A 23926-nucleotide genomic window follows, 5' to 3' on the forward strand; every position below is an offset into this window, starting at 1 on the left:
GACATCATCCTTTAGACGAGCGCAAACATCAGCTGACCGGGATTTCCGCCTCTCCACATGACTAACGGAGGATGGAAGTTCTACTAATCCTACTATGGCGACGGGTAGAATTATGAATATTAATGACGCAAAGCGTCTGATTGGCTGTTGGTAGGTGGGCGTCAAGTCTGCTGGCGAATTAGCGAATCCTACTATTCCGAAGGCTTGGCTTATGAATATAAATTAGGCTACGTGACTAGACGCCACAACAGGGTAACCAAGCAAAGTCAGAAAGTCTAATTCATAATCATGAGTCAAGACGTCGGCGTAGTATGATTCGTAATTTCGTACACTAGACTAGGAAAGCTAGCTGCTCCTCTAAAGGAGCGTTTTACATTACAGTATTTCATGCTTTTATCGCAAGTAAAGGTCCTCGTTTAGGCCATGGCTTTATTTGTTTTTAATTCGGCGTCAAAGATGGTTTCAGCTCCGTTAGTAATGTTACATTTTATTCTCATCTGCGTCACTTTGCATTGCAACAATCTGGCCTCGGCTAGAATGAATCCCAGACCGAACATTGTTTTAATCCTGACTGATGATCTGGATGTCTCCATCGGCGGAATGGTAGGTATATTTTCCTGGGGAAATAGTTGTATTGTTGCCATTCTCTGTGGTCATGATTTCCTCCATGCATTTTACTTTATTGTTGCTAAGTAAATGGGCTGCATCCTCATCATCTTGACATATTTCATTGCACAGATCCCTCTAGTGAAGACTAAAAAGCTGATTGGGGATGCTGGAATAACCTTTACAAACACGGTAAGTAGAAGTGCTAGATAACAACGGTGTCTTTATATAAAATAAAATAAATGTTTTGCATAAAAGTGCTGTGCATGTTTTTACACATAGTCAGTCTAAGCTTGAATATTGTTCTGCATAAGAATAGTAATAGATTTGTTAGGAAGAGTGTGCATTATGGATCAACCAGCATGCATGTTTGCCATTGCATCATTTTGCACAGCATCTCCTAACCCGTCTTGTAATTTCTTCTCTCACCCAGTTTGTTGCCAGTCCCCTTTGCTGCCCCAGCAGGGCGAGTATATTGACGGGCAAATATCCTCATAACCATCATGTCGTCAACAACACGCTGGAGGGAAACTGCAGCAGTACAGCATGGCAGAAGACCCAAGAGCCCGACAGCTTCCCTGCCTTTCTTCAGAAGCATGGCACCTATCAGACCTTCTTTGCTGGGAAGTATCTGAATGAGGTAAAGAGGGTGCTTTCATAAGGATAAACCCTTCCTTTGGGGTGGAAAAACATGTTTATAGTCTTTATCATACTGCCAGATCTGAATCAGCAGACAGTACATCATCCGTGTGTTTCTCTGCTTCAGTACGGCAGTAAACAAGCTGGAGGAGTGGAGCATGTTCCTCCGGGCTGGGACCACTGGTTCGCCTTGGTAAGAAAGACAGAAGCCGATCATGCTTGTTACCAGAGCTTCAGGATCGTCCTGCGCACAGAGAGCCTTGAGGGTCACGAGACGTTAATGATTTAGTAGAGATGACAAGCCCGTCAAACTTTCCCATGAGCCCTGCAAAAGTCTAATTTTAGCTAGGTTAGGAAAACAGTTGGTAGCCTAAAATGTTGCATGTTTGTGAAGCTGGAACAAGAACTCAAGCAAATTTAGGCACAGAAATTAATCCAGAAGAGAAATGACATGTTCTCTGGAGCCATGCTGATTATTCTTTTCATAGCAGCTCCCATGATTCAAAGCTCACAGTGTCTTTGAGAGCAGATTGTAGGTCTCTGTGTTAAAGCTACACTGTGTAACTTTTTTAGTTTATTCTTAGCTAAAAACACTTAGTTCTTTCACAAATATGTGCTCATTAATGTATATTTACTTCTTTCAAGTAATAAAGTATTCTCGTAAATTTATAATATGCCATTGAAAATACATATGGGTGAGGGGTTCAAATGCAGGTCGCCATGTTGCCCCTCCATCTTGAAAGTACATAAGCCAAAGAGGGACATACCTGTGAATTCAAGCTTCGCGTTTTAACACTTGATGGCATTGTGTCGAATGTGGACGAGGTTGAACTGGAAGCCATGTTAATCTTGGACTAAATCGGCCACCGTAGGAGTTAAAACGAAATCGGAATTGAGAGGAACAGAAACTAATATTCTCTGGATGGTCATATACCTTTTCACCACTAGATCGGGGAAAATATCACACAGTGTAGCTTTAAACTGCATGGGATATAAAAGCCAAACAAAAAATGTGAGTAAAAGGCATGGATAAGAGCAGGGAGAGTGGTGATAACCCCCCTTAGAGTAAACAGAACAGAACCAATATAAGGTATTGCGATGCCATTCTGAATGACAATCATTTAATGTAACAACATAATTCAAGAAATGAGTCTGATTTGATGAGGAATATCAGAAGGCCAAATCCTGACTGGACGACAGGAGGAGCTGGGGATGGAGGAGGGTAATGAGCTCTTGAGCAATGCGATAAGCTGCTGATAATACTGAATGGACCCTATATGTGGATATACTGTGATAGGCATTGTATTCCTATAGTTAGGAGTGAATCAGCTGATGCGAGCTTGACTAATGTGACCTGCAGGACTAATGCTACACTTGATATATTTCTTAATTTGAGTTTTTATTTTAATTTATAATAAGGTTTCATTAGTTAACATTCGTTAATATATTAACTAACATGAACTAACAATGAACAAAACATTTGTTACAGTATTTATTAATCATTGTTCATGTTAGTTAATAAAAATACAGTCGTTCATGTTACTTCACAGTCCATTAAATAATGTCAACAAATACTAAACTTTTGGTCTTAATAATGCATTAGTGAATATTGAAATGAACATTAATTTAGATTATTAAATGCTGTAGAAGTATTGTTTATTCTTAATTCATGGTAACTATAGTTAACTAACCTTATTGTAAAGTGTTTCCATAACATTTTTTTAAAATGTGTATATATATATATATATATATATATATATATATATATATATATATATATATATATATATATATATATATATATAATAATTTTTTTTTATTGTTAATTTAATGGGTTTTTTAATTCAGAATTTGTTTATAATATATATATATATATATAAAGTATTTGAACACCCTGCTATTTTGCAAAGTTCTCCCACATAGAAATCATGGAGGGCTCTGAAATTGTCATCGTAGGTGCATGTCCACTGTGAGACATAATATTAAAAAAAAAATCCAGAAATCACAATGTATGATTTTTTTTTAACTATTTATTGATATGATACAGCTGCAAATAAGTATTTGAACACCTGAGAAAATCATTGTTAATATTTGGTACAGTAGCCTTTGTTTGCAATTACAGAGGTGGACCTTTTTTCACCAAGCTGCTTGGCAATTTCCCCGTAGCCCTTTCCAGCCTTGTGGAGGTGTACAATTTTGTCTCTAGTGTCTTTGGACAGCTCTTTGGTCTTTGGTCTTGGTCATGTTAGTAGTTGGATTCTTACTGATTGTCTGGGGTGGACAGGTGTCTTTATGCAGCGAACGACCTCAAACAGGTGCATCTAATTTAGGATAATAAATGGAGTGGAGGTGGACATTTTAAAGGCAGACTAACAGGTCTTTGAGGGTCAGAATTCTAGCTGATAGACAGGTGTTCAAATACTTATTTGCAGCTGTATCATACAAATAAATAGTTAAAAAATCATACATTGTGATTTTTTTTTCAGATTATGTCTCTCACAGTGGACATGCACCTACGATGACAATTTCAGACCCCTCCATGATTTCTAAGTGGGAGAACTTGCAAAATAGCAGGGTGTTCAAATACTTATTTTCCTCACTGTATATATATATCTATATACGTGATGTTTCTTTTTTACTTATTTTATATCAACTTTGTGTGTGTACACACACATTATATATATATATATATATATATATATATATATATATAATATGTGATATTTTAATTACTTAATTTTTTTTATCACTTTAATTTATTTATTAAATTAATTAAAAAATGAATAAATGAGACCAGATTTATTTGGAGTGAAATCTTTGTGATGATTTTAACGTTTTCCTACAGGAGAGAAACTCCAAATACTACAACTACACGCTGTCTGTGAACGGCAGGGCGCAGCGGCACGGACAGAACTACAGTGAGGATTACCTGACGGATGTTCTGGTAAGAGCAGATCTCACCTGCATTCACGAGATTACACAAAAACCTTATGCAACAGAAGTTAAGTGGCTTGTGCATGTCTGATTCCATCCAGGCCAATATTTCCATTGACTTCCTGGAAAACAAGTCTAACCGCAGGCCTTTCTTCATGATGGTGTCCGCTCCGGCCCCGCACTCGCCCTGGACGCCCGCTCCTCAGTACGAGAGCAGTTTTCCCAACCTCAAAGCGCCAAGAGACCCGAACTTTAACATACATGGGAAGGTATGGGCCTGATGTGTCTTATGGGGCTTTCGCACCGGGAAGTTATAGGAACTCCGCTATAGGAACGCGGTCCCAGAGAACAAAATTTTCCCGTAGGGCCATTTTCCTGGTTGCATTTGCACTGCCATCTTACATTGAATCATTTAGCAGACGCTTTTATCCACAGCGACTTACAAATGAGGAGAGCAATAGAAGCAATTAGACAAACAAGGGGCAACAGCATGCAAGTGCTGTAACAAGTCTCAGTAAGTCTAGCGTAGTACGCAGGTTTTTTTTTTAAATAGTTAATTTAGTTAAGTGCTAGTCTTTATTGGTCAGGTGCTGCTGGAAAAGCAGGTACTTCCGCCAATAGTTACAGGAACGTTCCTCCGGTGCAAAAGCCCCTTTAGACGTTCTGATAGGATGTTTTTGTCCATATCTGACAGCGTTGAAATCTGATTTTCAGGACAAACACTGGCTCATCAGGCAAGCAAAGACACCCATGACAAACTCTTCAGTGGAGTTCTTGGATGACGCCTACAGAAAGCGGTATTCAGAATTCTAGTTTTTGTTTTAAATCATTTTAATACAGCACATGGCGTGATGCGCTACTGTGGATCTGTTCCACTAGGTGGCGCACTTTACTATCAGTAGACGACCTGGTAGAGAAAGTGGTGAAAAAGTTGGAGGTCAGAGGCGAGCTTAGCAACACCTACATCATTTTCACCTCCGACAATGGTTACCACACAGGTACACGATGAGTTAAAAAGTTGAGAAATTGTTTTCTTTAACTCTACCTGCCTTTTCATTTTGTCGTGTGTCCGTTTCTTCCTCTCAGGCCAGTTTTCTCTTCCGATGGATAAGAGGCAGCTCTATGAATTTGATATCAGGGTTCCTCTGCTGGTGCGAGGGCCTAATATCAAACCCAACCAGACAAGCCCGGTAATATAAACAAGCTTTTATATTATATTTATTAGCTTTTTTAAAAAGAAATCTAATGTGTGTCATGTTTTAACAGTTACTTATAGCAAATGTGGATTTGGGTCCAACGATTTTGGACATAGCAGGATATAACGTCAACGAAACTAAGATGGATGGGATGTCATTTCTTCCTATCATGGTAAATCCTGTTAAAACTAAATGCATTTAAATAGTAATTTTTTTGGTTATTTTGGGCTTTTTTTTTCTTGCTACACATACAGTATAATTTAAATTCTAAATGTGTTTGCATTTGTTTCAGATCGGTCAAGGGAACAGCAGCACATGGAGATCTGATGTACTGGTGGAATATGAGGGAGAAGGAAGCAACATCTCAGACCCAGCCTGCCCTCTGCTGGGCCCCGGGGTCTCGGTGAGGGCTTGCGTGCTACAAATAAACGGTCATTACAGTAAACTTAAAAATTGAGTGCTACAACACCGCTGTCTTCTCTGCAGGAGTGTTTCCCCGACTGCGTTTGTGAAGACTCGTACAACAACACATACGCCTGTGTTCGCACGGTGTCGCAGGCCGCCAACTTGCAGTACTGTGAATTTGATGATAATGAGGTAAAAAAAAAAAAAAAATCTATTAGCTCCCACTCTTATATGTGTGTATATATATATATATATATATATATATACACTGATCAGACATAACATTATGACCATTCTAATATTCTGTTGGTCCCCCTTTTGCTGCCAAAACAGCCCTGACCTGTCGAGGCATGGACTCCACTAGCCCCCTTAAGGCAGGGGTCTCAAACTCATTTTACCTGGGGGCCGCTGGAGGTAGACTCTGGGTCAGACTGGGCCGCATCAAGTATTCAAAAAAAAAATGGCACAACTGATCCAATCTTTATTATTAACAGTTCTTCAACATGAATGTTTCTTCTGAACATGAACTGTTCCTCTGAATTTGAACTAAATATAGCCTATAGAAATTAAATAATGTAATATGAAATAATGAATGATTTAAATTTTATTTTAAATAATAGACTAATTCACAGCAAGGCCGTAACCAGGTCAAACAGTGAGTGAAATTCTAGGTCTAATTCTAGTTGGGAAATAATCTTTTTGGGACTATTTGTAAACAATATTTGCATTAATTTGTGTCAAATATATTATTAGTCCCGATATTCTTCGCGTGAGTGAATAAATACATAGATCTGCAATTTACTTACGGATTCTTTAGTGGTCTGGTGGTAGAATTTTTGTTCTAATCCGCTCTCATATAGTTTTTCTTCATTAAAAGCAAAGATGTTCATGAATGATTGTATAATAAGACCATGGACACGTTTGCATTTTGCTTTGTGATTTCACCGGAAAGAATAGAGTCTCTCTCAGCAACGGCATTACGTGATAGATTGACACGCTTGTCTGTGTGTGAAGACTGTGCAGTGTGCACGAGCCAAAAGAGAACGTTAACCCTGCATACTTTTATTTGACTGGCCATCTCAATCATTTTGACATTGACGAGCGCTGTTTGACCACATTCATTTCAATGTCAGCATCAGCTTCGTTCCTCTGTTTCTGTCAATCACACGGTGTCAACCAATTATACTGCACGAGGGAGGGGCGAGCCAACTCTCTCTCTTTCTCTCACACACACACACACACAAAGGAGGCAGCAAGCATGGCAAGCGCTGCACACGCAACGATTCAGCAAAAAGGTGCTTTTCAGACCAACGCGTGGGCCGCACTAACACTAAACTTTGATGTCAAGAAGGGGGCCACAAAATATCATCCTGCGGGCCGCAAGTGGCCCCAGGTAAGCGACGCACACGCACCTGGCCATTCACGTGATGTAAAAGAAAACATGATTCATCAGACCAGGCCAGCTTCTTCCATTGCTCCGTGGTCCAGTTCTGATGCTCACATGCCACTGTTGGTGCTTTTGGCGGTGGACAGGGGACAGCATGGGCACTCTGACTGGTCTGCGGCTATGCCGCCCCATACACAACAAACTGTGATGCACTGTGTATTCTGACACCTTTCAATCAGAACCAGCATTAACTTCTTGAGCAATTTGAGCTACAGTAGCTCGTCTGTTTGATCGGACAACATGGGCCAGCCTTCGCTCCCCACGTGCATCAATGAGCTTTGAGCCGCCCATGACCCTGTCACCGGTTCACCACTGTTCCTTCCCTGGAGCACTTTTGATAGACACTGACCACTGCAGACCGGGAACACCCCACAAGAGCTGCAATTTTGGAGATGCTCTGACCCAGTTGTCTAGCCATTACAATTTGGCCCTTGTCAAACTCGCTCAAATCCTTAAGCTTGCCCATTTTTCCTGCTTCTAACACATCAACTTTGAGGACAAAACATTCACTTGCTGCCTAATATATCCCACCCACTAACAGGTGCCATGATGAAGTGTTATTCACGTCACTTGTCAGTGGTCATAATGTTATGTTTGATTTGTGTATATACACTGTCTACTAATGGCTCACTATCTTTGCTCGCAGGTGTTTGTGGAGGTCTATAACCTGACAGCAGACCCCTTTCAGTTGAGTAACATCGCCAAGAGCATCGATCAGGAAGTCCTGGAGAAGATGAACCACCGTCTAATGATGCTGCAGTCCTGCTCGGGACAGTCCTGCAGAACGCCAGGCGTCTACGACTCACAGTCTGTGCTTCCTCACATTTTTAATATTTCGAACTGTGGAAATGTTGTCATACTTACATTTCGCCTGTCACTGTCCCACCAGGTTTAGGTTTGACCCTCGGTTAATGTTCAGCAGCCTCATCCCTCACAGGAACAAACTACGACAGACGCTGAAGTAAAGCGTGGAGAGGATTGAAGGAAGAAGACCAATGGAGGGAAAGAGTAAAGGGCAGTGAAAAACAGGCCCTTGTTGTTGCCTTTATATCCTGACGTTCACCCAAAGACGCCAGTCTCTCCTCCTCTGATGAGGTCATCAGGGTGCGCCAGGGTACCAAACTAGACACTTTGAGACAGGACGGCCCTCTGTCATCATTCACATCAGATCCCGACAAACTGCCAGCTGACACGCATCTGTGAGAGCATTCACGTCATATTCCAGTTTGTTCTGAATTAATCTTGCTGCTTTGAGACTTTAACAGTAACACTGAATATTTCAAATATCATCTTTATTTAGATTTTATGCATGTTTTGAAGGTTTTCTTTTCCTTTAAACTCATGCACCGTTTTGAACTTAACCTCAAATGTTGAGGAAAATTGTTGAATTATTTGCCAGATGTCTGAAACATTTCACTCCACATATTTGGTTAAAAAACAAACATTTCAATGTTCTTGTCCTTTAATTTCTGGTCAACCGCAAGGACAGGAAGTTGATTTATAATTCCGTTTTAAAAATGGTAATAAAAATAGTCTTTTATGATGAACATCTTCAGGCCCCAAACTACTATTTTATGCACCATTTTACTAATAAAATATTCTATCACCTTTTCAGTTCCTGTCACTTGCATATGGTACCACACACTCTGTTGGGACGGAGATTTCTCTTGAGTGATGCCACAACAAAATGATTCACCAACTAAGTGCAAATATTATATTTAGCATTTCATTATTGTCTCTGACTGTTATTTTTCTTATTGTTTCTTGCGTTTTGTTTTTGGCGCATGTCAGTTGTGAATGAGCCAAAGGTGTGGAAAACTTTTTGTTTTATGAGGGAAATCCTGGGCTTGGGTTGCTGTTGCTTTGCTCTCAAAGTTGTTCACAGCAACCCAAACTTGAAGCATTAAGGGACTGCTACGAAACCTTCAACAATCTTCTGCTGGAATTGGCAATATCTCAAATCACCCAAAATGATCTGAGAAGCGTTGGACAGGCATAAGTGTGTGTGTGTGTGTGTGTGTTTTTTCCGCAATACTTCAATATATCCTTTCAGTGAAGCACTTTCCAGTCTGTGATCAGCATGTCTGACATGTTTTGCACATAATTCTTTCATTATATTTGTTAGTAGCACTATGGTTGGTGTGGACTTTTGTCTTGTGTTTTGATTGATAAAAGCATTCTGAAAATTATTTTTGTCGCTGTTTTTTTTCTGCTTAAATCGTAAAAAAAAATGATTTTAAAAGAAAAGAACAGGACAATTGATGTGGCTCAATTATGATTATTTAAGGGTTAGTTCACCCAAAAATGACAATTCTGTCATTTATTACTTACCCTGATGTCGTTGGACACCCGTAAGATCTCCGTTCATCTTCGGAACACAAATGAAGATATTTTAGATAATTTAGTTACAATGGCCCTCGTTTATCAATCTTGCGTAGAAACGGGCGTATATGTTGGCGTAAGATTATGCTTACACTCCTCTCACCGCCTGATTTATGAAGCTGTGCGCACCTCTGAAATCCAGGCGTACGCAATACCTGCCCTTGATAAATGCCGCGGCTGAAAAGGATCGTCATTAGAATAACACGCCCCTCCCCCACGCCCTCATTTTACGCCATGGACACTCGGAAGACGGCAATGAAGCGAAACTTCTCTGACGTGGAGATCGAGACCATCACCAGGGAAGCGGAAAAAAAACTAAATTGTTTTATTTGGGAGTTTAAAGAGTGGGATTAAAGGCGCCCACAAAAAGGTGTACGGTGGAAATCCATTTTAAATAGCTTTTTGGATGATCACAATTCATTATTTTACAGCACGTGTTTTGAAATAATTAGTATTTAATTTCGTATCACATCACATGTATTGGGGTGTACAATAGTGACGATGATGTGATGTGGAGTACCATTCATTCACATTAATATAATTGCATGACAATTTGTTAGATTCTTATTATTATTATGATTTGTATTATTAATGACGCTTATTGTTATTTAGAAGAAGAATGTCGTTATTATTATTATTTATTTTATTATTATTTAAAAGAAGAAGAATGTAATTTTTATTATTTTGTCAGTCTGAATTATCTTCAGTCCCAGTCCGTGCGCAGCTGCCGGGCCTAACCAGTAACCAACGTCAGGTAAAGCGCACAGGCTCGCAACTGGAGGAATACATATGCCTACAAATCAAATGCTTTGGTAAAGTCACACAAATTAAACATTGAAGTCCATGTTGCACAAAATTAAACACTGAAGTTTATAATTACTTCCCTATTCGCACGGGATTAGTATATGTGGGGAGCTCCGGTGATTTGTAATAATCGCAGAGAATGTCTGTGATCTTAATCCCGTGCAAATCGGCCATGTCTGTAATATGTAAAGTAAAAATTCCCCCGCAAATGACCTACCAATATTTCGCCAAACACCGAGGTCCTGTGATAATATTAGTCCCGTGCGAATCGGGATCTATTTGGCCGGGATTAGGCGGATCGTATATAATTTTTGCAAGGTTTTTGTGTCCTGTGCGCATTTCTATCTTTATCTTTCACGAAGAATGGAGCTAGGCTGCATATAATGCACACCGTTATGAATTCATGAGCGGCCGCGCGGATTATAGGCTACTTTCACTTTAGAATGAGCACAATTTGGGAGTAAATTGCTTGAATGGTGTGTTTAATATTATTCTTAATGAAAAACACAAAAACAGAACAGTACAATGACAACTCGCTTAAATGGGCACTTTTACATTAGCTTTGAAACTGAATCTTCCGTCGTATAGGCTATTGTTATTATATTGCTCAGTTACGTTTTTAATTGCGTCTGTTCTAACTGAACGAAATTATTTGTATTACTATAAAACAATCAAAATGATATCGATACGACTGTTTATAATTTCATACAGCTATATAACGAAAAAACATTTTCAAGTAACAACATCATATCCGGGAGATAGTAAATTCGAGTAAAATCACAGCTTATCTCGTGCGAATGCGCCACGCAAAATTCAGATGTGGGGGAGTAATTTCTAAATCACATGAGGTCCCCAGATAATACTCGTGCGAATAGGGCTTTATTTGTTGTTGTTGTTGTTTTTTTACAGTGGGTCATAATATAGCATATCTTTGTCAGTGCGTTTTGTGGTGTTAGGAATTGTTTTTCTGCGCATTTTCGCACTAACTCAAAACGTGCGTACACCACCTCCTGAGCTGGTGTAGGATTTGAGCGTGCCGTACGCCAATGTCCATATTGATAAATCTCAAAGTCACCGTGGTTTTGGGTGTACGCCAGGTGTACGCTGGAAAATTGGTGTACGCACTTTTGATAAATGAGGGCCAATAACTTTATGAATCGGCAAGAATAGTTTTTTTGCGCAAAAAAACCCCTAAATAACGACTTATATAGTGATGACGATTTCAAAACACGGCATCATGAAGCTTCGAAGCGTTGTGAATCAGTGAGTCGAATCATGATTCGGATCGCGTGTCAAACCGCCAAACTGCTGAAATTTGGCGATCCAAACTGCTGAATCGACTCGCTGATTCATAACGCTTCGAAGCTTCATGATTCCGTGTTTTGAAATCGGCATCAATATATAAGTCGTTATTTAGGGGTTTTTTGCGCACAAAAACTATTCTCGACGATTCATAGTTATTTTAGAACCACTGTAGTGAGATGGACTTTGTAACAACGTCTTTAGTACCTTTTATGGGTCTTGAGAGTGTACCGTGCATTGTGCCAATGGAGGCCTTTCAGAGCTATCAGATTTCAACTAAAATATCTTCATTTGTGTTCCGAAGATGAACGGAGGTCTTACGGGTGTCGAACGACGTGAAGTTTTAGTAACTAATTTCGGGAGGAGCACGTCCAGATAATTAAACCTATCTAAACAATGGAGCACGCCAGATAATGTAACCTAATCAAACCCAAGAGGAGCACCCTCAGATAATTAAACCTAATTAAACACATGTGGAGCACATCAAGCCAATCGATTTAATCAACGATAAGAGGTGTGTGTATATATACAGCATATTCACCTTCTTTCGTTGACCGTTTTTATTTTTAGCATCCCTCCACCACCCCATCTCCTCACTTTGATTTAATAAACTCATTAGTCGTCAACACAATCCATAATAAAATACAGTCTAGTTCTAGACTATCTTTGTCATGGGGGGGATATTCTGGGTTCGGGCCAAATTCCGAGCCCGGAGCCCTCCCCCGGACAGCACGCCAAATACGCATAATCTTTACTCCATTTAATTTGATGTACGTGTGAACTCGTGAAATGAGGGTAAGTAATTAATGACAGAATTTTCATTTTTGGGTGAACTAACCCTTTAACCCTCTGGTGCTCTTCGTTTAGGGGTTGCAATGGTTGTCTTCCCAGTCATAAGTGACCGGACACCTAAAAATTCCTCCACCCCAGTAAAACCAATGCAGTTTATTTTTCGTCAATAATATTTTTTCTTTTTAATTTTGTATTTTGAGATGATTTGATGATATTTTTTAATATTTATGCAATAAGTCTATTTTTGCCATTGAAAATTATAAATTTTTGTCTTTTTTTAAAATAATTGCAGCATTTCAGGTTAAAATAGAGACTAGGCCTTCAAAATAAATTTTTCTGAAGGCAGATTAGCGCCCTCTTTTGGAATTATTTAAGAAATCATGCAACCATGGGTGTAATCACTAGAGGTCTCTATGGAGAGGCTTGAGAATTCCCTAGTTCTGTTTTGAACACATTTAATGATTTTTTTAGATGGATTTGAATATATATTTAAAAAATCTCAAAGACTATTTATTATAAAGTTTTAGATTTTTTTTTTCTGTGAATTTTTGTTTATTTTTGCAGATTTCCTATGGTGTCATTTTTGACCGAAGAGCACAAGTGGGAGTATTTTTTTTTACGACCACTTAGCATGCTCGAATCATGCCCTCAATTTTTTTGTGTGTTTACATACCTAATGCTAAAGTCACCAAGTTTCATATCATTCTGATGAAGCTGTGATTTTTAAAAATTCCAAATGTGGTTCATAGGTTCAGTTTTTCATAGGTGTGTGTGTGAGTGGATGTGTCAATATCACACTCTTGATGTTTTAGAGTGTCACCCCTTTACTGCTGTGCACTTTTTTTCAGCATTGTGGCCGATTTGTAGATTGTACACACAAATATTCAGTGAATTTTTGTGTTTTTGCCGATTTCCCATTCATTTCCTATGGTCGGTCATTTATGACCGAAGATAAGGAACGCTACTTTTTTTTTTAACGACCAATTAGCATGCTCGAATCATGACCCCAATTTTTTTTGTGTGTTTACATACCTAATGCAAGAAAAGTCACCAAGATTCATATAATTCCGATGAAGCTGGGATTTTTAACATTTCAAAACAGAACATTTTTCAGTCAGAAATGACCGAAGAGCACCAGAGGGTTAAATAAATAATTGCAATGCAGTTATTTTATTTAAAAAATGGATATATGTACATTAGTGCGATACATACATGATGCAGTTTTAAATGTTATATTTGGGTGGTTGCTTGAAAGTTTACTGCATTGAACTTTCATGTTATTTCTATGTTTTTGCTTGAGAAAACCATGTGTTAATTTTTAACTGTGAACAGCTATGCTTACATTTCTATGGCCAGTGCTGAAAAACATAAACTAAACTTGACAACTAATACACTTAAAAGGTAAAGCTCTGTATTAGGCAAACCATAATGGCTTAACTATACTTAAAGAGGCCATATCATGTCATTTTACAAAGTGTTGAATTTGTGTTTGTGGTCTGCATGAATAGGTTTTCATGCTTGAATGTTCAAAAAACCACTTGATTTTCACATATTGTTGCAGCACCTCTCTTCCCAGTCTGTCTGTAACACTGGCTGGGTCTGAAATCGCATACTCTCGAGTAGGTGCTTATTTAGAAAAAAGCGTGTTCTACATAGTATCGATGTAATCCGGACGTACTAAATTCATGATCATGTTGTCATGATCATGTGACCTACCAGCATCGGTTACGTCGCTTCACTGCCATTCACAAATCCTCTCCTGTGGCCTCATGGGATAGTAAAGTGTCCATCATATGCACACTTCAGAATCTCGCAGGAAGTTGTAGGTCATCTGGGTACTTTTTGCCTACTCTTATAAATAATTGTGAATTTGGACATGCTTCTTTTGTCACATACTGTTTTTTGCCTACTATATAGTGTGAAGTATGCGATTTCGGATGCAGCCACTACTAACTAACTCAACCAGGCCTCGCCCCTTTATTTTGCATGTCTTGGGCGGGAATTATTTAAATGAGGGATACTGTGGCGTGTTTGTTCCCGGATGAAAGTTCAAGACTACAATGGAGGCGTTTCAGGGAGTTCAGAAACAGTGCGGACTGATATAGAGAACAACTCCCTTTGTGTTTTGCAACTTGGCAGACCTTTTTCATGGTTTTCAAACAGCAACATAACAAGTCCTCTTTAAATCACAGAATTCACAGTTACGACAACATGTAGTTTTCTCACAAGACTTTAGTACATTGTTAAAATTTGTCATTACCTACAAAAGGTTATCGAAAGTCCTACTATTCCCATGTGTAAGTCCACTTGTAAGAGAGCCAGACGGTCAGCTCCACTCCTCCAACACAGAAAGAAACGGCAAGTCAGTGCTGCCCAGATAGTAGTGCGCCCCCTGCTGGAAGACATCGCTGACGGCCCACGTCAGGCTGCCCGTGGGGTCATGCAGGCTGTCAATCACCTCTCCATCAAGCCCCAGCTCCAAAATCAGCCCGTACTTAGGCACCAGAGCGTTGTACCAGCTGAGAGGAATGAGCTGCAAGAGTGTTCACCATCGAGATTTCACTTTTGTCACTTCTGAGCTGACCTAAACTCCACATATTTAACATTTACCCACCTTCACTATGAAGCGTTTAAGAGCAGGGTACGGACCAATCAGATCCAAGAACGGTGGGAAAAGTCGGCCGTGGAATCTAACAGTAGTTACGCCCACCAAAAATGTGCCGCGGTCACTGAGGCGGATGTTATCAGGATAACCAATCATGTTGTTCAGGACGATCTCTTTAGTGCCTGCTTTAGGTCCTTTCAACCAGAACCTGAGAAACAGATAAGAAGATTTCCTCAGGATACTTTAACATGCGGATATATATCAAAGAAATATGAAAAAGCTCTTACTTAATAATGTGTCCGATACTAGTCTCAGCCAGAAGCAGGAAGTCCTCATCCGGTGAGAAGGCAAAGCCATTAGGCATGTAGAGAGAATCCAACAGTGTCTGAACGTGACCGGTCACGGGGTCATACGAGAGAAGGCGGCCCAGATAGTTTGTCTCCAAAACCTGCAGAGAGACTGAGTCTTTAGTTCAGGTTAAAATACTGTGTTGCCAATTTTAAAGATGCACTATGTAACTTTTCCATCCACTAGAGGTCGCCTGTTCAACACAAAGGCGTAGTTTGATGACGCCACGTTTGAGCGCAGAATCTTGGGACATGTGGTCTTCAGCTCACAGCCGGTGGGAAAGAGTCAGGATAGGACTCGGGCAGAAATCATGTTCATGGATGCGATTATTAACATTACTGTAGTGAAGCAAAGCAGGACCGAGTGTTGTGGAGCTGAGCAAGGCCGCAGGAGCCATTGAAGAGCGGGACTGTTATTATGGCATAGTCACCGGTGGGACTTTTATTATGACATGGTCGCCGGCGCCACTTCCTCTTTTCCAGTCATGAGTATGAGGTAACGCAACTCTGTTTATCGTATTAGATATATCTGAGTGTGTTGAAAAGGAAGTTATGACGTTCGCTCGGCGACTGCTATGACACTTGTTCACACTGCAGTGAGAGCAAAGCGCTTTTGCTGAATAAAACCGGAAACTGAGGGGAACGTAGATATGACGCAATCGACAGACGACTCCCTCAAACGCATAGCTCACACGTCCCGGTTCCTTGGTTTAAAGGGTTAGTTCACCCAAAAATGAAAATTCTGTAATTAATTACTCACCCTCATGTCGTTCGACACCCGTAAGACCTCCGTTCTTCTTCGGAACACAAATGAAGATATTTTTGTTGAAAGCTGATGGCTGAGAAAGGCTTCAGATAGGCCTCCATTGACATTCAGTACATTCACACTCACAAGATCCATAAAAGGCCCCTAAAACGTTGTTACAAAGTCCATCTCACCACAGTGACTCTACAATAATTTTACGATGCGACGACAATAGTTTTTGTGCGCAAAAAAAATTCTAAATAACGCCTTTATCCAACTTGTTCTTGTCTTCCGTGTGTGGCTCCACAACGCAAGCGTGAGAATATGACGTAGCGCCGGGTTTCGGACACATGACCCAGAAGCGATTTGTTTACCAGCAGAGGAAGATGCGCGTATCTAAGCTGTTGAATTCTACATTGATCGTGCTTTAGGTCTCGGCGTAGTTCTCAAAATGGGGTTAAAGTGTGCATTTCATGGATTCCCGAACCCAGGCGCTACGTCATATTCTCGCGCATGCGTCGTGGAGGCACACACGGAAGACAAGAAGAGGTTGAATAAAGTCGTTATTTTGATTTTTTTTGCGCACAAAAACTATTGTAGTCGCTTCGTAAAATTATTGTAGAGTCACTGTGGTGAGATGGACTTTGTAACGACGTTTTTAGTGCCTTTTATGGGTCTTGGGATTATAAATGTACTGAATGCCAATGGAGGCCTATCTGAGGCCTTTCTCAGCCGTCAGATTTCAACAAAAATATCTTCATTTGTGTTCCGAAGAAGAACGGAGGTCTTACGGGTGTCGAACGACATGAGGGTGAGTAATTGATGACAGAATTTTCATTTTTGGGTGAACTAACCCTTTAAATAGCAATTTCTCACAATTTACAAATAGTTGGAAACATTTGGGATATTCAAAGTACTCAACTGAACAAAATATTTAACACTGGCCTAGTGGTTTTTGGATATTTTACTGCAAAAACCTTACATAGTTCACCTTTAATGCCCAGTTCTTCTGTCACTCACTCACCTCATAACGGACATGACGTCTTCCCCATTTACTGCTGGAGTCCGTGAAAAACACGGTTCCGTTTTTAGAAATCTCCAGGCCATTTAGAAAGCCAAAGGGAATCCCATCAGCTCCTAGGAAGAAGAATTTGAGAGGGTTTTAAAATATAATGCTCTTTCAAATTGCAGGAAGGGTGACATTGGAATCAAAGTAAATATGTTTGCAAAGCAGCAAATGTAAAGTACACTGAGATAAAGAAAACCAATATGTGCAAGTACAGTAGTGGCCAAAAGTGATCTCCACCCTTTATCCAAATATTATTACAAATATGTTAAAGATTTTGTAAGCACATTGCGTAGTTGTGCTTGGAGTCTATTGTTTTGTTTGTGATAAAGCAATGAAACATGACAAATTGTGCCATCATAATATTTGTCTGGGCTGTCATACAAAGAAATTATAAACACATGCAAAAACAAGAGAGAACCAATTAAATATTTATAACTGATTATGTTGCAGTCACTGTATGCTTTTTCCTGTAAGCAATGTTTTTGCCTAGTAAAATAGTGCATTTAAAAAAAATACTTATTTACTTAAATAATACAAAAAATACTTTCCTCATATTTTGATGCTGTAATCGAACTTGTAGGGTCATTAAAAACAGACATCCCCTCCACTTTTGGCCACAACAATATATATAGTATACAGTATTTTTTATACATCTATATATAAATATATATACACCGATCAGGCATAACATTATGACCCGTCGAGGCATGGACTCCTGAAGGTGTGCTGTGGTATCTGGCACCAAGATGTTAGCAGCAGATCCTTTAAGCCCTGTAAGCTGTGAGGTGAGTCCTCCATGGATCGGACTTGTTTGTTCAGCACATCCCACAGATGCTCGATTGGATTGAGATCTGGGGAATTTGGAGGTCAAGTCAACACCTCAAACTCGTGCTCATCAAACCATTCCTGAAGCATTTTTGCTTTGTGGCAGGGCGCAGTAGCTGGTCTGTTTGATCGGACCACACAGGCCCATGACCCTGTGGCCGGTTCACTACTGTTCCTTCCTTGGACCACTTTTGATAGATACTGACCACTGCAGACCGAGGACACCCCACAAGAGCTGCAGTTTTGGAGATGCTCTGACCCAGTCGTCTAGCCATCACAATTTGGCCCTTGTCAAACTCGCTCAAATCCTTACGCTTGCCCATTTTTCCTGCTTCTAACACATCAACTTAGAGAACAAAATGTTCACTTGCTGCCTAATATATCCCACCCACTAACAGGTGCCGTGATGAAGAGATAATCAGTGTTATACACTTCATCATAATGTTATGCCTGATCAGTGTATATATTTGCTGGCCTTTAGGAGTTTACAACTCAACAGTGCAAAAAAGCAAATATTAAAATATACAGTAAATTAAGATTTAAAAAAAGGAGCTTTCCAGCTTTTTAATATATTTTGGTTGCTTTGGCCATTTTTGAGACATCTGAAAGCACACATTTCTTAACTCAAATGTTTACAGACCCTCTTTGCTGGAATGAAGCAATGTCTTCTCTCCAGTCCAAGGGTCAACCTTGAAAAGACCCTGGTAGGAGTCGGCCACGATAAGCTGCCCGTCACGGTCCAATCGCAGACCATGTGGACGCCCACATACCGGCTCATATTCCGTACTTGTGCCTATACGAAGAACAAAATGGCATTATGCAAATATAGCATGATAACTTACCATCTGTACCAGGAAAACAATGGTATCTATCTACTAACTGACAGGCACATTTTGCATTCTGCTTAGTGACGCACTGGAGAATACCTTAGACTTTTGTCTGGTTAAATATAGTATAGGGAGGCATCAAATGTTCATAAGCCACACCATAAGGGACGAGAGCTCTAATGAAGACATCTGCATTCAAGACTCTTTTAAACAGCTGAGCCTTTGATACAACAACACTCAAGTCTTTGTGAATCACTTCAGCATGTCTAATGTGTGATGGCAGCAGGACACAGGGACTGTCGGGTTTTTCCACACGTGTCGAGCCAGTGAACGCCTCCATAACAGCCGATACATATTCATCCAGACACAGAGGGCACGTGAAGTGAATATGAATGACTCATAATCAGACTACAGTTCGTTTTTTATTGATTACATATTCTCACAATGGCATTCAATTATTCATAATTCTTTGATTCTCCCTACTACCTTCTTATCTTTTTAAATTTTCCTTTCTAAAAAAGCCTGAAAAAGTGTTTTCTCAAAAATCAGCATTTCTAATCAACTCCTGATGAACACATGAATTATTATTTGAATGATCACTCAAGTCATTTAACCATGCATTACTGTCTTTTGCAAGGCTTTTGTCTTTTAAACACATTAAAATGTACAAATTCATATATATATATATATATATATATATATATATATATATATATATATATATATATATATATATATATATATATATATATATAATATATATATTATTATTAATAATAATAATAATATATATATTTTTTAAATAAGTTCACAGTTCTCTCATGTCTATTAATGGTCGCATGACATGTAGATAAAAATAAATAAATAAATAAAAATTATATACAGTATATACATATATATATATATATATATATATATATATATATATATATATATATATATATATATATATATATACATACATACATACATACATACATACATACATACATACATACATACATACATACATACATACATACATACATACATACATACATACATACATACATACATACATACATACATATATATATATATATATATATACACACACACACATATACACATATATATATATATTTATTAGTAGTTCTTTTAATTATTTTAAAATTAAATTTTTATTTAATTAATAGCCTTTCATTAAACTCATGAACCCCAGTCTGGGAAACTCTGATGTAATGTGATATTTAATGCACTTCATGTTGTTAATAACAAAAAATGAAATGTGACCCTGGAGCACAAAACCAGTCATAAGTCGCACGGGTATATTTGTGGCAATAGCCAACAATAAATTTTATGGATCAAAATGATCGATTTTTCTTATATGCCAAAAATCATTAGGATATTAAGTAAAGATCATGTTCCATGAAGATATTTTGTAATTTTCCTACCGTAAGTATATCAAAAATGTATTATTATTAGTAATATGCATTGCTAAGGACTTCATTTGGACAACTTTAAAGGCGATTTTCTCAATATTTCGTGTTTTTTGCACCCTCAGATTCCAGATTTTCAAATATCTCAGCCAAATATTGTCCTATCCTAACAAACCACACATCAATGGAAAGCGTATTTATGAGCAAATCAATAAAAAAAGACCCTTATGACTGGTTTTGTGGTCCAGGGTCATATATTTTCTTTTTCTTTGTATTTATCTATCAATATGGTACAAGATTATCCTGTTCAAATCAGTGTGATAAACGAGTTAGGTCAAAAGTAATCTAAAAGTAGTCCGATTACATTACCTTAGATTAAAAACTTCAATTTTTGTCATGTCATTTGGAATCAGTAACTGCCTACAATGTGTAGGTAATCTACCCAGCCCAAGGATTCAGGTGGAACTGCACAAGCATTTTTTCGTCTTCTGCTGGTGCAATGGTTGATTTACCACATTCAGGGATGTTCCGGCCCATCTGAGCGATGAAAGTGAGGGATTCCTTGTTGATTCTCCACAGCTTCCCGTCAACAGTGCCTGTGTAGATGTTTCCTTGAGAGATACAAAGAAGAGATCAAACCTGACTGTATTTCTCAATAACAAACAGACGAAAGCACAAGACCGAGCTCACCGTTCTGGTCTGCCGTAAAAGACTCCGGGCCTTTGAGTTGACCAGAAAACAGCCGTCGACCTCTCTGTAGCCGTGTGTTCACTGCCAGAGGGCCCTCCAGAGCAGGCGGGGGTCCCTCAAAGCTGGAAAACATTCATCAGCGGGAAAACATACATCACTATGAGACTGGAATCTCTTTGGAGATCAATTGATGCTGGATTCACTGCATAGAAATTACAATGAAAAGGCAGTTGAGACTCACATGTACGGCTCAGGATCAATAGGGGAGGGAATGAGATACAAACCAACAGCAACTGCCAACAACACAACCCTTACAGAACTCTGCCCTTGCCTGAATAAATCAATCAATCAATCAATAAATCAATTAATTAATTTAATGGCAAAGACATCTCACAGTTGTATGTCATTATGTAAAATAAAGAGAACATTATAACATTCTGGGCTTTTCTGTAAAACCAAATGTTTGGGGTTGTGGTCTATATTAATTTTATTATATTATTACATTATAATGTAACACACACACATATATATATATATATTAGGGCTGTCAAAAGATTAATCGCGATTATTCTCATCCAAAATAAAAGTTTGTGTTTACATAATATATGTGTGTGTACTGTGTATAATTATTATTTATATATAAAAACACACACACAAGCATGTATACATTTAAGAAAAAATTATATTTATCTATAAAATATTTATATTATATAAATTATATAAATGTATATACAGTATATACATGCAAATATTTCTTAAATATATACATGAATGTGTTTGTATTTATATATACATAATAATTATACAGAGTACACACAAATATATTATATAAACACAAACTTTTATTTTGGATGTGATTAATCGCAATTAATCTTTTGACAGCTCTAATATATATATATATATATATTATAATGTTAATAAATTACAATAGTGCTGTCAAAAAATTAATTGCGATTAATTGCATCAAAAATAAAAGTTTGTGTTTGCATAATATATGTGTGTGTACTGTGTCTATATATATATATATATATATATATATATATTATTGAAATTATATTATACACAGTACAAATAAACACATATTTGTACAGGTGAGAAAAAGTAACGCAAAAGTAACGTAACGCATTACTTTTCTTAAAAATCAATTAGTTACTTTTTAAGGGAGTAACACAATATTATAATGCATTACTTTTCAAAGTAAGTTTCCCCAACACTGTAAATATATATATATTTACCTGTACAACATCTCTGCACTTATTTTTCTCAACATGGGGGCAGGAGAGCTGTCAGTCAAATTAATGTGAAAAAGTAACTCAGATATTTCGTTGTAAATTTGAAAAGTAATGCGTTACTTTACTAGTTACTTGGAAAAAGTAATATTATTACGTATATTATTATTATTAATATTATTAAGTTACTTGTAATGCGTTACCCCCAACACTGTGTGTATATATATATATATATATATATATATATATATATATATATATATATATATATATATATATATATATATATATATATATATATATATATACATACAAATATTTCTTAAATATATACATGCATGTGTGTGTATTGAAATATACATAATAATTATACACACACAGTACACACACATATTTTATGTAATATCTTTATTAATTAAATATTACATAATGATATAATAATATATTATGTTCAACTCAATATTATAATGATAATAAAAGAACGAATGTTGGCATTCAGGAAGTTATAATGGTAACCCATCAAAATATATCATGACATCATGTTTTGTGAACACGTGCAAAGTAAATATAGCCTATATGACGATTTTGAGGCAGCACAGACTCGCGTGCCATCTTTCATTAATGAGTACATATCCTAATCAGAGGTTGTAAACTAATGTTGCACAAACACAAAAGATGCGAAAGCATTACTAAATAAGACAAGTAATCCGCTTTTTTCACTACAGCTCAGCGCTTTCGCTCGTGAGAGTTGTGAATGTGAAGAATGTGAAGTACACTACACTGAAGTAGTGCGTCTAGTCAAGTCAACAACAATCAAAAAGACGACGTTTGGTCATCCAAAGTGAGCGTTTGTACGTTCCGTCATTGTTAATAGGATATTCTGGCTTTATAAATGGTGTAAACTTACATGTTTAAGTCTTGGTGGCTTTTTGATAGTTGTATAAAGTTCAGCGTGTGTTCCAGGACGCCATGAATGAAGTGTGCGGGGAGGAATCGATGAGGACATGAGGAGGACGGGTTCATGTAAAGGGCACATCATTCACGTGTGTGGGTGCCTTGGGCAAGTCTTGTCCCAAATCTTTACAGTTAAGCGTGATGTTGAAAGCTAGTAAGTTGACTAATAACTGTTGGTGTAACCCTGTGTGCAGTGCCCCTCTAATAAGTATAACCTACTTACAGTTTTTCTCAGTCGCTTTGGTACATTTCTCAGATCAGAATTGAAATTCTCAAAACTACCTGTTCAATTCTCACATCATTGTGTCACTTCACATCAAAAAAGCAGTTTCTCATTTCTTTGAACAAGCTGCAAATGCTTGTGTACATCCATGCAAATGATTATGTACAATTCTCTGCTGTTTCCTACATTAGCAGTTGCTTATGTCATGTTGATCAAAATGTATTATAATGGGTCTCTGTTGAATAGTCTCACCCCCCAAAACATTTAGGCATTAGTTCCTAGCATTAGTCTTTACATGCAAAATGGTTGAACAAGTTGTCATAATATGTCAAGCATATTTCTATACATTCCCGTTAGACGTTCATATTTCTACTTTTGTGCTATGCAGTGCTGTCTTTTTCTCTCTGTATCGCAATGACATGGTCTGTCAACAAATTACAGTACAAACAGTAAAAGCGTAAATGTGAATCTTGTCCAGCCTCTTGCA

At 38.0% G+C, this 23926-nt stretch overlaps 2 protein-coding genes across 2 annotated transcripts; one reads left to right on the plus strand and one right to left on the minus strand.

Annotated features, from left to right (window-relative positions):
• Positions 1 to 215: 215 nt before the first annotated feature.
• gnsa (glucosamine (N-acetyl)-6-sulfatase a) lies at positions 216 to 9416 on the plus strand. Its single transcript, XM_079817782.1, has 14 exons — positions 216 to 603; positions 739 to 798; positions 1040 to 1246; positions 1373 to 1438; positions 4091 to 4189; positions 4281 to 4448; positions 4894 to 4976; positions 5059 to 5177; positions 5266 to 5369; positions 5446 to 5547; positions 5668 to 5778; positions 5862 to 5972; positions 7874 to 8034; positions 8117 to 9416. Exons 1-14 carry the CDS (start codon positions 424 to 426, stop codon positions 8190 to 8192), a joined length of 1647 nt encoding a protein of 548 aa, XP_079673908.1. The 5' UTR covers positions 216 to 423; the 3' UTR covers positions 8193 to 9416.
• Positions 9417 to 13651: 4235 nt separating this feature from the next.
• Positions 13652 to 23262, minus strand: LOC307126253 (adipocyte plasma membrane-associated protein). The gene is made up of 9 exons (XM_079816716.1): positions 23170 to 23262; positions 21275 to 21364; positions 21034 to 21155; positions 20856 to 20954; positions 18739 to 18891; positions 17229 to 17341; positions 15400 to 15560; positions 15122 to 15320; positions 13652 to 15040 (listed from the first exon to the last, which is right to left on the minus strand). Coding segments are annotated over exons 1-9 (1146 nt in total). The 5' UTR covers positions 23172 to 23262; the 3' UTR covers positions 13652 to 14833.
• Positions 23263 to 23926: the final 664 nt, after the last annotated feature.

This window comes from Gobio gobio (genome assembly GCF_949357685.1).
Source record: "Gobio gobio genome assembly, chromosome: 5".
Classification (NCBI taxonomy): domain Eukaryota; kingdom Metazoa; phylum Chordata; class Actinopteri; order Cypriniformes; family Gobionidae; genus Gobio; species Gobio gobio.